We start from the raw sequence: 14,665 nt of genomic DNA, 5'->3' as shown, positions 1-14,665 counted from the left end.
TATTTCTTTTATGAAATAATTTAAATGACAAGGGTCAAGTTATCTGGAATGTCAAGTTATCCGAGGGTACTGCATATTTTAAATGAATCAAATATGACGTTTGCCAGTTCCACAATCAAGAGGTTTTCCATTTAGGTAGATGTTCATAAATGCGTTTAACGCTTTTAAAAACCAGTAAGTAATGCTTTTTTTTTTTTTTTTGTAAGTTCATTGCTGAAAAGCCCCTTTCAACCGCTGCAGTATTCCCAGACAGAGAAAACATCAATTCCATCATGAACAGTATGTTGCTGTATTTCGAGATTAGAGGGTCATTTTAGAAGTGAGGCGCTCTTGTAAGATAACAAAAATTGAAAATGTATCACGAACATTAACGGGAAAATGGCCGTCCGCGCGGACGCTGTATTCGAGAAATTTGTTGTCCGCGGGGAATTTTTGACCGCCGAGGACGGATGGACGGGCGGTTTTTCGAGCCCTGATTTGATTTGTTACTTCCTTGTTCAGAACAATATAATTTTGTTTTTAAATTGAATTATTTTTTCATTTTATTATCAATATTATTTCATTCATTTTAATCTAAGGTCACCTTAAGACATTCAGAATTATATATAAATAAATCATAATAAAAAATAATTGAGCTTAATGTTTTTCAAAAATTTCTCTTCTTTGCAAATTTGGTACTGGTAGTAATCCTCTATTTAAGATGAGTGAAAGTAAGTAAAATATTATTTTATTTATTATCCTTACTGATACCTTTCTTTAATTAAGCTATGAGAAACCGCTTTTATAAAGTTTATTCCTTCAAAAATAATTATTAACTGTAATCCGTATCATTAGGCATGATACTATTGATAGATGCCAAATGATTAAAACTTTCCACAATCAAACAATTTTCTCCATTCCATAGCTTGCATGAAAATTCTTTTACTTCAGTACCTACATTAGCACTTATAGTATAATATTTGACAACTATTAGAAACAGCATAATATTAATAGTACTCATAGCAAATAAAAAAGCAGTAGAAAACTCCATTTCATTCATATTCTACAAAAATAACATTTCCAACAATTGCTTAGAACAATTGATAAAAAATATTTTCTACTATCTTTTCACAGGACTATAAAAATGTACTTTTACAACGCAATATGCTGGCATATGAAATATATTTTCGAAAAAAAAAAAAAAAAAAAGAAATACGGTTAGTAGATTATCATCTGATTTCAGTCTATTGTTTTTCTATATTATTTTAAATTGCTGTTTCATATTATTTTAAACTAGACACAAGCTTGTAGAAGTTCTTTATTGAGATTTAGTACTAAAATAATAGGTAAAATCGATTAAATATGTTTTCTTAATGGTATAAAATTGATATAATTGGTAGAATTTAGTAGTACACAACATTCCTTGCTTTCCTTTTCTTTTCCCTCCCCCCCTTTTTTTGTAATACACCAAACCCCAATGGTATTTGCTTCAACAAATGTTTAATAAGAGATCAAATTCTAAAGACCAACTCTGTATAAAATTGCATAACACACTTAAAAAAATGGTTCAACTTGAAAATTATTTCATCGCAGTAACAATTCTTCGTTGATATGTTTTGATGTGGAGAGGATTCAACGTGGTCGTAACTCGCCGTCGTGACAATTCGTTACGGCAATAATTCTTTGTAACCATAATTTGCCATAATTCGTAGTGGAGACAATTTGTGAAAAGAAAAGCGTGTCGTGGGTCTAATTACAGGCTGTTCAATGGATAGCACTATTCGTCGAGGCGATGATTCGTCTAGGTTACTAATTGTCGTGTTATAAAAAATTAAACAGTTTTTAAAGAAAAAATAATTTTTAATTTTATTATTACCTTGCTAATTTTTTTAAAAACTTTATTGAGTATAAATCATTTAGTGTGTGAATGTAAGTCGAAAAATCACACTCAAGTTTGATCTCTTTTTCGCATATTTTGCTGAATTAAACAGTTAATAGATGTAACAAGTTATCGCCCCGAATATAATTTTCATGAAAGAGGTATATATTGATTGAAAAATATTTATGGAATTAGCTTTTATTTTGGTTAAGCAAATTATTTTATTCATCGCAATATATTTGTAGTGAGAAATATAATAATGTATAATAACTTAAGACATATTTTCTACCACCACACTTAACTAAACATATTTACAAGAAAACGTGAAATTGTCGTTTTTTTCCCTTGGCATATGAATATAGAAAGCCACATTGAAATGATGTAACTTATTTTCATTTCGATATGTATGGTTTTCCTTAAATAAAATTCTGACTGGCGCCGTTGCAACGCACGCAGGGTACATGTGGTAAAACAGCATTTGTTTCAAAGAATAATTAAACTGTTTAATCCCACCCTTGGTCACAGAAATTTCTTTTTAATTTATTTGTTCATTTTATTTATTTATTTATTTAATTTTTTTAGTTCATTTATTCCAATTTGAAAAACTTTTCTTATATATTTTTTTTTGAATTTTCTTATTTAATAAGGATTTATCGGGCCGAATAAGTAGACACATTTTTCTTTTCTAATTTAAATTAATATTAATTTAATTCGTTCTGTTATTTCAATTTTTCTAAACTTTCTTATAATTATCGATTAGTTTCCTGATTTAAAAAATTATTCATTAATTTCAATTTGCAACAGTAACTCTTATAATAATTTAATTCATTTGGAGACACAACAACTTTCAAAAACTGGCAGCTTTCAAAATATCACCAAGCGTGGAGTAAGACAAAATTTTTACCCCCCTCCCATTCTTACTAAATTCTTACCTTTTTACCCTAAATTTTTACCTAAGCCCTTATCTCTAGAATAGGAAAATATTATATTTGCGATACACATATATACTAGAACACAATAACAGCACAACTGTAGAAAGGAAATTCTCTATTCATTCTCTTATGTAAATTATTTGTTATGCAATCTATGAGCTTAATAAATGAAGTCGTATGCATGAGACAATTATGTTTATTCACATTGCGTTAGTCTGGTATTGTAGATATTTATTAATAACGGTAGAAAAATTTGAAAGAAACTACGGTGTTAAAAATTCAGGAGTGTGTTGAGCAATAATATCATTTAAATTTGCAGCAACTATAATATATGCTGCATTTTTTGATTGAACCATATTATCGCATTATCGTTAATATAAATTTAAGCGAAAGTATGGTTAAAACATCCTTTTCAAGGTTGTAATAAATTTGCAAAATATTAAGGTTTAAGGGACTACTATTATGACTCTTTTTGGTAGAGATATTTCTGAAAGTCTACAAAAAGAGAAATAATGAAGCAATATATATATATATATATATATACACTGGAACCCCTGTTATACGTTGTCTGTTTTGTATGTTATCCCGGTTTCTACGTCATTTTCTGTTGGTCTTTCAAAATAACCTATACTCATTTTGTTAAATTATCCAGGATTTTAAGTAACCCTTTTTAAGAAAATCTCGCTTTATAAGCTTTTATTAGCTATCAAAGTAATTATTTTTTTAAAAGCTTGCGAGTTTTTTATTTTTTATTTTTTTAAAGAGACTTGTATTTTTGCTGTTTGTAATTTTTCTGACATCATTTCTGCCCTATTTTATGATCCTTTTGTATGTGTGAAGGGATTTCTCCCTTGAATCAAAATCAGAAGAGTGGTGGGATGAGCAAAGAATGGTAATGGTAACTCAAGTAGTGCTTAAATTGCAAAATTTGCGAATGCAATTTTTTTTCCAGCAAGCTTCAACCTTTGAATCTTTGAATTATGCAACCAATTAGAGAACGTTATGTTAAACAAGTAGTCAGGTAATCATATCTTTTTCTTGATTCCGATAACCTGCGAGATGTTTCTGAAGCATAAATAATTGTTAGAATTGGATATCTACAGCTCTGGTTAGTGTCAACTGAAGTGCATTACAAATGGGTTTAATAAAGCTTCTCGGGGTTAATAGTTGTCCTTTCGGAATAAAATTGCTCGTCAAATTGCGTGTCTGAATATCTTCTAAGTCAATAACACGTACCGTAAACCGGGGCGAGTCTACCCATTTTTTCAGTTTGTCAACTTTCAAGTGGTCAAACTTTTGTAATTATTAAAGAAAAAAGGCTTTTAATAGGTGTTTCGGAATCGCTATTTATCCCTCTTTAAAGCTGTGAAATCGATTTTAGAAAATATTAACAGTTACGCTGTTACTGTATATTTTTATAGAACTGCTGACAAATCTCTCGTATGGGGCGAGTCTACCCATTCTACTAAAATGAATGTTAACATTGTAAATAATCAAATTTTACTATTAAATTGTTATTTTAGTTACTATATAGGATATTTATGAAGTAAAATTCATAACTTTATTATATATTCCATTTTTTTATTCATAAAATAACACAAATTGAGTATTTGATCGATTATCACATTTTGATCACAGTTTTGTTTTTATAATCATTAACATTATAAAATAACATTTTTTTCTGATTATTGTTGATAAAAATAAATTAAAATTAATATAAATTTACAATTAAATAATTAATAAATAATAATAATTAAAGATTATTAACAAAATCGAAATTCAAACATTGGGAATCATGAAAAATCCTTTTCCCATTCTTTTGGGAGGTAATAATAATTTATAAATAATAATTTATTTAACTTGCATTAAATAAAAAAAGTTAATTTTGTAATATAAAAATTGAAAAAATAGGTAAAATAAACATATTTTATATTTACATTTATATTTAACCTATAAATTTTCTTATTAATGATAAATTTATCAATGCAGAATTAAAATAATATACTCAAATTCATTTAAAATGACTTAATTTTAATATAAACAAAGTTCTAAATTATATTATTATGCTTTATTAAAACTAAATACGAATGGGTAGACTCGCCCCGCGAATTCTGGCTTTTTGTTTACAACAGCAAAACTTACATTCTTTTTGTTTTTTTTTATATAAAATTAATGTAATCTTAGTCTTAGATAAGTTTATCACTTAACCAAAGTGAAAATAGTAATAATAATAATATACTTACGGAGCACCAACTAAAAGTTTGCTGATTTTCAATACAAATCTCTCAAAAGACGTTTGAACAGGTCGGTTAAAAAGACACCAAATAAATAAAAACGGATCAAACTACTACAGCGCCATCTTCCTTAGAGTCTGAACTAAGTCCTCCATTGGTAAAAATTTTTTTATTTGCAATTTAAAATAGTGAAAATTAAATAAAACTAAAATGGGTAGACTCGCCCCTGGATGGGTAGACTCGCCCCGGTTTACGGTATTGATTTCGATTGCAGAGACGATTTCAACTGCAACGCACTTTCCTTTAATTTTCAATTTCTTCAATCTCTTCTAATTTAATACCTGTTCCAGATGATGATGATAAAAGCTATGAAAATGAGCAATAAATAACGGAGAATATACCCTCAACATAGCAAGAGCTCAAAAGCATAAAACTGAAACATTTACTAGCAATAATCATTGTAAGTATTGCGAGAGATAGTGTTACAATTGCATCATAAGAAAATTGCTAAGATTACATATTTTTTCTAGAACGTCTCCAATTCGAAGTTTCAATTGTAAAAAGAAATATCTTCAATTTTTATTTTACCCCGATTTTATGTTATTCCACTTTTTTAATGCTAGTCCGACGGGAAACTTAAAATCGGACTGTGTGTGTGCGTGCGTGGGTGTGTAAGATGAAATTTTTCAAAAATACAAGTAAAGAAATTTAAAAAAAAAATTAGAAATTAACAAAAAAGCTCACTCGATGACATTTAATAAATAGTGCTTTCTAATATTATGTGTATAGAGGGTGTCACAAAATAACCGCATAAACTCTGCACAGCTAGATTCTACGTCGAGAGTACATACAAACTGTCCAAAGAAGTTTTCCTGTACGATCCATAGTTTACGAGAAAAATACGAAAAACAAAGTATGACGTCACTGCCGGTACAAGAAAAAAACACTTTATTGGACATTCCACGGCCTGCTCAAGCCTGCCTCGACATGCACGGCGGACACTTTGAACATCTGCTTTAAATTGTGCATGGTATACCGCTGTTGATATGTTAAATAAAGTGTTTTTTCTTGCGCCGGCAGTGACGTCATACTTCGTTTTACGTATTCTTCTCGTAAACTATGGATCATACAGGAACGCTTCTTTGGGCAGTTTTTATGTATTTCCAACGAGGAATCTAGTTGTGCAGAGTTTATGCGGTCGCTTTGGGACACCCTGTATAGTCAAAACAACAGTTATGAATACAGCAGTGTAAGAAGCATACAAAAAGAAGAAAGAAATAGATTTTCAAACAAAACTTTATCAAGTAAAAATCACAAAAAATCAAGAAAAATAGAAAACAAAAAACAAGTAGGAACATGCAGAGTAAGGAGAGAGAACGAATTTCTTGTACTTACAAATATATTGATTTAAAACTCTTTATAAATATTTATTTTAATAAAATTTTTAGTTCACGAAATATGACATTAAAGCGTTATTAGAGGGTCATGAGATATATTTTTAAAGCGTCTTCTTACTAAAGTAAAGAGCCGCGTTTGATAAGTGTGTTGGCTTGAATTGCCCCGAAAACTGGATTTGCAATGTAATGATATGCTATACTGGATTATTCAAAGATTATAATTAATAAAAGTTAAATTTAGTTTGAAAGATAATTCTTGCCGTTGCGTTTTTGTTTGCATGAGCCACAAGCATTCAAGTGGGGAATTTTTCTGCGTAAGATATACCTTAGGCATTTTATCATCTATGATCATTTCATTTAGTCAAAGAGCCTATTAAATCTTGCAGGACTTTCCTTTAAAATCTTTTATTTAAAAAAAATGACGACAAAATTTTTATTTCAACCTTTTATATTTGTTCATCTCATCAATGAGGGAAATGTTTTAAAATCAAACGCGTTGTCTTTAAGAGAATATAAAAATAATATTTTTATAATCAATCGATTTCTAATAATTTATAATAATTATCAATATCTGGTTTTATTCGCAATACTTTTTATTTTATTTTAATAAAAGTATTAAGCAATGTTCATTCACTTTATTTAATTCAGTTCACTTAAGCTAATTTTTTTAAACACAGCAGTTTAAATAAGTATAATGGCGCGAATGTCTGACATACAGTTAAAGCAATCCCCAGTTATGTGAGATTTTGCAATAAGTGTGGGTTGTGAAATTACAGGAACTAAGTGAATTACTTTATTTTAAAATAAAACTAATTGAGTTATTGACACATCCAGAATCATGTACTGTATATAATGGAAAACGAACTCAGAAAACTTTATTCAAAAAAGATTTTTGCCAGTGCTTACACTGAACTATGGCCTATTTTAAAGTCGAATCTTTATTTCTGATAACATTGGTTATCGGACTATTTTGTGGTAAATGCATTTTATTTTATATCAATACAATGATTTTTAAAATAATATTATTAAGAGTTTTCTTATGAAGCATACCTATATTTATATAGAATATTTAATTGCTGTTGAAGGAAATAAAGTTTAATTATTTAACTATCGCAATATCTCCAAGGATTAGCTTAATACGACATATTTTTCGAAATATATTCTTTAACAATAAAGCTAACTATAAATAGATTTAAAAATAGTCTGATTCTAGTATTAATATGACAGAAGCATAAAAAAAAATATTATAGTTTCATGTTGCTAACTTTTTAAATAGGAATATTATCTATTTTATCGCTCCAAAATTTATATATGAACTAAATATCATACTGAGACAAATTAACCGTTTGGAGCTACTCTTTTAAAAGAGCAATTTCTGGCAATAATTGTTCGGTTTCAGTAGAACTACTAACAGTTATGTGTTACTAACAGTTAGTTCAGTACTAACTTTTATGTGTGTTTATGGTTTTTTTGAGTTACTTTGATAGTTTAATACCTATAGAAAAATACTCAAAAAGTAAAATTAATAATGGGCGATAGAATTTTGACTCATTACCTAAATAAATTATATTTGAACCATATTTTCCAGATTAAGTTTTTTGTTAATGTTTTTACGTTAATAAATATGGAATGTTTATTTTTTTCAAACAAAATACGTTTTTCGTCTGATTGTGTATGTTAAAACATCATCTGTATTAGTTAACGTCTATCTCTAGATCAAGTAATGTTACAAGATTAAAATTTGTTTAAAGGAATTTCTTATGGGTTCTTTATTTCAGCAAATTTAATGTTTTTTTTTATCATATTTAAAATTTAATTTTTAAATTTGANAGAGATATATATATATATATATATATACACTGGAACCCCTGTTATACGTTGTCTGTTTTGTATGTTATCCCTGTTTCCACGTCATTTTCTGTTGGTTCATGAAAATAACCTATACCGATATTGTTATATTATCCAGGATTTTAAGTAACCCTTTCTAAGAAAAACCCACTTTATAAGCTTTTATTAGCTATCAAAGTAATTATTTTTTGAAAAACTTTCAAATTTTATAATTTTTTATTGTTTTAGAGGGACTTGTCTCTTAGCTGTTTGTAATTTTTCTGACATTATTTCTGCCCCATTTTATGATCCTTTTGTGTGTGTGAAGGGATTTCTCCCTTGAATCAAAATCAGAAGGGTGGTGGGATGAACAAGGAATGGGAATGGTAACTCAAGAAGTGTTTAAATTGCAAAATTTGCGAATGTTATTTTTTTCCAGCAAGCTTCAACCTTTGAATCTTGGAATTATGCAATCAATTAGAGAACGTTACGTTAAACAACTAGTCAGGTAATCATCTCTTTTCTTGATTCCGATTACCTGCAAGATGCTTCTGAAGCAGAAATAATTGTTAGAATTGGATTTCTGCAGCACTGGACAGTGTCGACTAAAGTGCATTACAAATGGGTTTAATAAAGCTCCTCGCTGTTAAATATTTTTCGGCATCCACCGGGAACATTGGCCTTTCGGAATAAAATTGCCCGTCAAATTGCATGTCTGAATATCTTCTTAAGTCAATAACACGTATCGATTTCGATTGCAGAGACGATTTCAACTGCAACACACCTTCCCTTACTTTTCAATTTCTTCAATCTCTTCTGATTTGATACCTGTTCCCGATGATAATGATAAAAGTTATGTAATTCAGCAATAAATAACGGAGAATATGCCCTCAACATAGCAAGAGCTCGAAAGCATAAAACTGAAATATTTACTAGCAATAACCAGTGTAAGTATTGCGAGAGATAGTGTTACAATTGCATCATAAGAAAATTGCTAAGATTACATATTTTTTCTAGAACTTCATCAATTCAAAGTTTCAGTTTTAAGAAAAATTATCTTCAATTTTTATTTTACCCCGATTTTATGATATCCCACTTTTTTTAACGCTAGTCCGACGGAAACTTAAAATCGGACTGTGTGTGTGCGTGCGTGGGTGTGTAAGATAAAATTTGCAAACAAACAAGAGAAGAAATGAAAAAAAAATTAAAAATTAACAAAAAAGTTCACTTGATGACATCTAATAAATAATGCTTTCTAATATTATGTGTATATAGTCAAAACAACAGGTATGAATACAGCAGTGTAAGAAGCATACAGAATGCAAGAAAGAAATGGATTTACAAACAAAACTTTATCAAGTAAAAATCACAAAAAAATCATCAAAAATAAAAAATAAAAAACTAGTAGGAACATATAGAGTAAGGAGAGAGAACGAATTTTATGTACTTACAAATATCTTGATTAAAAACTTTTTTATAACTATTTATTTTAACTAAATTTTTAGTTCACAAAATATGACATTAAAGCGTTATTAGAGGGTGATGGGATATATTTTTAAAGCGTCTTCTTGCTAAAGTAACGAGCCGCATTTCACAAGTGTGCTACTTTGAATTGCCCCGAAAACTGGATTTGCAATGTAATGATATGTTATACTGGATTATTCAAAGTTTATAATTAATAAAAGGGGAGTTTAAAGTACAGCATTTTAATTCGATGGTTGTTTTTAGAAATTAATGAAATTTTTTTGAATAATATTAATAATTAAGTAAAATATTGGATGTTGTTGCTGATTAGTTATAAATTATTTTTAGTCANTATATATATATATATAATATAATTAAGTAGTGCGACTCGTAATAAGATTTTACCTCTTTTTAATATTTCTGTAAAAAAAGAAGAAAAGAAAAAAAAACGAAACATCTGGGCGACAATTTAGTTTAAAGGATAATTGTTGCCACTGCCTTTTCGCTTGCATGAGCTACAAGCATCCAAGTGGGGAATTTTTCTGTGTAAGATATGCCTTGGACATTTTATGATCTATGATCATTTCATTTAGCAAAAGGGCCTATTAAATCTTGCAAGACTTTCCTGTGAAATCTTTCCTTTAAAAAAAAGAAGAAGAAAAACGCGACTAAATTTTTATTTTAACTTTTTATATTTGTTCATCACATCAATGAGGGAAATGTTTTAAAATCGAAAGTTTTGTCTTTAAGAGAATATAAAAATAATATTTTTATAATCAATTTAAAATAATTTATAATAATTATCAATATCTGGTTTTATTCGCAATACTTTTTTTATTTTAATGAAAGTATTAAGCAATGTTCATACACATTATTTAATTCAGTTCACTTAAGCTAATTTTTCTTAAACACAACAGTTTAAACAGTTTAAATTATAATGGCGAGAATGTCTGACATACAATTAAAGCAATCCCCACTTATGTGAGGTTTTGTAATAAGTGTGGGTTGTGAAATTACAGGAACTAAGTGAATTACTCTATTTTAAAATAAAACTAATTGAGTTATTGACACATCCAGAATCGTGTACTGTATATAATGGAAAACGAACTCATTTAAAACTTTATTTGAAAAGATTTTTGCTAGTGTTTACGCTAAACTATGGCCCATTTCAAAGTCGAATCTTTATTTCTGATAACATTGGTTATCGGATTATTTTGTGGTAAATGCATTTTATTTTATATCAATACAATGATTTTGAAAATAATATTATTAAGAGTTTTCTTATGAAGCTTACCTATATTTATATAGAATATTTAATTGCTGTCGAGGGAAATAAAGTTCAATTATTTAACTATAGCAATAACTCCAAGGATTAGCTTAATGCGACATATTCTTCGAACTATATTCCTTTACAATAAAGCTAACTATAAATAGATTTAAAAATAGTCTGCTGTTAGTATTAATATGACAGAAGTATAAAAAAAATATTATAGTATCATGTTGCTAACTTTTTAAATAAGAATATTATCTATTTTATCGCTCCAAAAGTTATACATGAACTAAGTATCATACTGAAACAAATTAACCGTTTTGAGCTACTCTTTTAAAAGAGCAATTGTTCGGTTTCAGTAGAGTTGAATCTGGATATACTAACTTATATGTGTGTTTAAAATTTTTTTGAGTTACTTTGATAGTTTAATAGCTATAGAAAAATAATCAAGAGGTAAAATAAATAATGGGAGATAGAATTTTGACTCATTACCTAAATAAATTATATTTGAACCATATTTTCCAGATTAAGTTTTTTTTTAATGTTTTTACGTTAATAAAAATGGAATGTTTATTTTTTTCAAACAAAATACGTTTTTCATCTGATTGTGTATGTTAAAACATCATCTGTACTAGTTAACGTCTATCTCTTGAACAAGTAAGATTGAAAGATTAAAATTTGTTTAAAGGAATTTTTTATGGGTTCTTTATTTCAACAAATTTGATGTTTTTTTTAATCATATTTAAAATTTAATTTTTAAATTTTATTTTTTCTTAAGTAATTAAAATTTGATCTGAGTGTTTTTCGACTGCAAACGGATATCTGTTGAGATACTAGAATCTTTTAACTAAATCTAGTAGTAAGCTTAAAAGATATTCTAACTTATCTAATGGACATAGAAAAAATCTTCGTTTTGATTGAAAAATTAAGAGTAATGTTAGCATCTTTGATACAAAAAGGCATTTTTTGCAGCTAGTATGATCCAAAGTGGTAAGTAATGCATTTTTTTTATTTCTCATTACTGTTGTAAATAAATTGAAATAATTTCAACGACATAGAATTTCAGAAAATAAAAACCTTTGTAAAAAATATACTTAGTAATTTATGCGAAATTTCTAGACCATTCGCTTCATAAAGAAAACTTAAAACTTTTTATAAAAGTTAAAACTCGAAAGGTTCAAGACTCACTAACATTCTCACACACAAAAATATTATAGTTTGCTATTTTTACAGATAATTAACAATTATCAATTAAATATATGTTATTTTACTAGATTAACAAATTGTGTATATTTTTGTATTCTTCATACTGAATCATTAGAATTGGATATTTTTTACACATTTATATTAACTTGCAGCTCCTTTTTTTCCACTTCCTTTTCAAAAGATTTAATAAATAAATGTTATAATCTTTGTAAAAATTTTACCTTGCTTAAAAAAGACCAAATGCGCATGCTGTTTTTAATTTTTTGAGAAATTTGTCTTAAAAAGTCTGTTTAAAAACTTAATAAAAGGGAAGCTTTGTATTACTATTGTTTTTTACAAACCAATTACAATTTTTGTTTTACTTAAGTAAATGAATTTTATTTTGTTTGAGTTTACATTCCTAATTGTTTTCTGTGATAAAAAACCCACAAATAAAGAAATAATAAATTTAACGAAAAGTGAGTTATAAGTTTAATTTCGTGAAATTAACTGGTGATATTTTGTAAATTGTAACCAACTTTCTTAAACAAACACACAATAAAACAAAAGGAATAACCAATCCTTCTTTTGCAGTTTAACTTGACTTAAAATGAAAATTAATGATGCTATTATATCAAACCAATTATTTCTATTCATATCCGACCCTTATTATTATTAACTGAACTATTTTGTTATTGAAATTCAATGAAAAACTTATGTATTTTCTGGTTCAATGGAAAACACCGTATTCTAACGTAGAACTCAGTCCTTCTTACTAATGGAACCAATTGGATAATGTGTAGTAGGTTACACCGCGAGGTGAATGTATAAATTATTATAAAATGCCCCATTCATTTAAAATTTGAATCAGGCTTATACTCAGCAAAAAAAAAAAAAAAAAAAAAAAATAGTTACTCGAAATATCGCTAGCAAGTTCTGCTGAATTTTGTTCATAAATATAACAAAAATGTGTTAATTACTGAAAATAACGGTCTTTTTTGCTATGATTTCGAGTTCGCAATGTGCTTTGGTTTTATAAGACACTTATATACAGGAAAACCAAGGTTATGACATTGTAACAAGGATTAAGGCTATATTCAACTTTTATGCTATTTCCTGTTGGCCTTTTAACTTTAGTGGTTGATAATATACTGTGAAAACCACTGGTAACTACCGGTTTTAACTTAATAACAGGAAAAAAACAACAATCGGTAATTATATTATTTTAATAAGCTAGGAGCTTTCGCCTCCTTTTGATCCCTTAACCTATCCATTGGTTAATTCTCATTCAGCATTGCTTTTTTAAAAGTCCAGAAAAAGTATCCTTTTGGATAAAATTTATCTAAACACTTTAATTTTATGTAAGCGCATTTCGTTAATATATTATTCGTATGGAAGTAAATGGATAGCAAGATTTAAAAAATGATTAAATGTACTTGAAAAAATTATATTACAGAATACAGAACTTATGAATACAGAATGTTTGACGCAATAAGAAGTAACAAATTATAAGTAATTACATTATAAAAAATATAATAATATCAGACACTAAGATTTAATAAGACACTAAAACGATAATAATAAGTAAATAAATAATCTTACTTGTGTTAACAATGTATAACGATACATTTATATCATATAACAGCTGAAATTGTATAAATTATTTATCTTTCTTGAACCTCTTATATTTTTAAAAATTTCGATAAAAATGTTAAGATTTATATTTGACAAAGTCTGATCTCTTACTATAAAACTTTTTTTTCTTCCAAATGTACTTTTTATTACTTTTGAATCGATAACTAGTCGTTATTTGAGACAAAAAAATGAAAATATCATAAAAAAACCCACTAAAAATTGCTCTAAATTTCGAACAAATTGAATTTAGAAAAGAAAATCCAACTTTCAGCACAAATTTCAGCTCTGTAATTGCATTTTTATGAGCTGTACAGTGGAACACGCGTGATATTTTTTATTGCAACAGTAAATAATTCTCGTAATAATTTTCAGATACTAATTTTTAATCTTTCATCGCACTCATTGCACAATTTTCTTTTCACGTTTGTAATTTTGAATTTCAGAGCCTTCTAGTTTTTAGCAAAATAAAATTTAACGTGAAGTTCTATATCCAAAAACGGTGGTTCCACATTCCGCTTTCTAGCTTAGATAGATTTATTTACATTATTTTATTATACTATTATTATGTAATTGCCTTATTTTATTAAATATTAGTTATTTACCTTATTTTATTACATATTAATTAACTTAACTTTTTCAACCAAAACAAATGTTAAAAACTATGTAATTTATTAATATATCTTATAGCTCCATATCCAACAGGCAAGTTTTTTGTTATTACAATTATACCATACTAATGTTTTAAATAAATAAAATACTTTTTGAAGTGTATTTTTTATTTTCATTTTTATAACTCATCATAGGTGGTAGTTCGGGAGGTAAGTTATATTAAATTTACCGTTTTTTTTACTTCAGTTGTAAAA

At 27.5% G+C, this 14,665-nt stretch overlaps 1 protein-coding gene across 2 annotated transcripts in view; it reads left to right on the top strand.

Annotated features, from left to right (window-relative positions):
- Nucleotides 1-10,772: 10,772 nt before the first annotated feature.
- The window catches only part of LOC122269039 (uncharacterized), a 29,689-nt gene continuing 25,796 nt past the window's right edge, over nucleotides 10,773-14,665 (top strand). The window contains exons 1-4 of one of the 2 annotated variants that reach the window (XM_071183566.1): nucleotides 10,773-10,931; nucleotides 11,955-11,972; nucleotides 14,490-14,504; nucleotides 14,606-14,620. In XM_071183566.1, coding sequence (XP_071039667.1) covers nucleotides 10,871-10,931; nucleotides 11,955-11,972; nucleotides 14,490-14,504; nucleotides 14,606-14,620 — 109 coding nt within the window. In that variant the 5' untranslated portion in view covers nucleotides 10,773-10,870. The remainder of the gene's footprint in view (nucleotides 10,932-11,954; nucleotides 11,973-14,489; nucleotides 14,505-14,605; nucleotides 14,621-14,665) is intronic. The other variant, XM_071183565.1, reaches the window with a different exon arrangement.

The sequence above is a fragment of the Parasteatoda tepidariorum genome, chromosome 7 (assembly GCF_043381705.1).
Source record: "Parasteatoda tepidariorum isolate YZ-2023 chromosome 7, CAS_Ptep_4.0, whole genome shotgun sequence".
In the NCBI taxonomy this organism is placed as follows: Eukaryota; Metazoa; Arthropoda; class Arachnida; order Araneae; family Theridiidae; genus Parasteatoda; species Parasteatoda tepidariorum.
The sequence above is the reverse complement of the archived record's forward strand: the minus strand, read 5'-3'. Positions and strand labels throughout refer to the sequence as shown.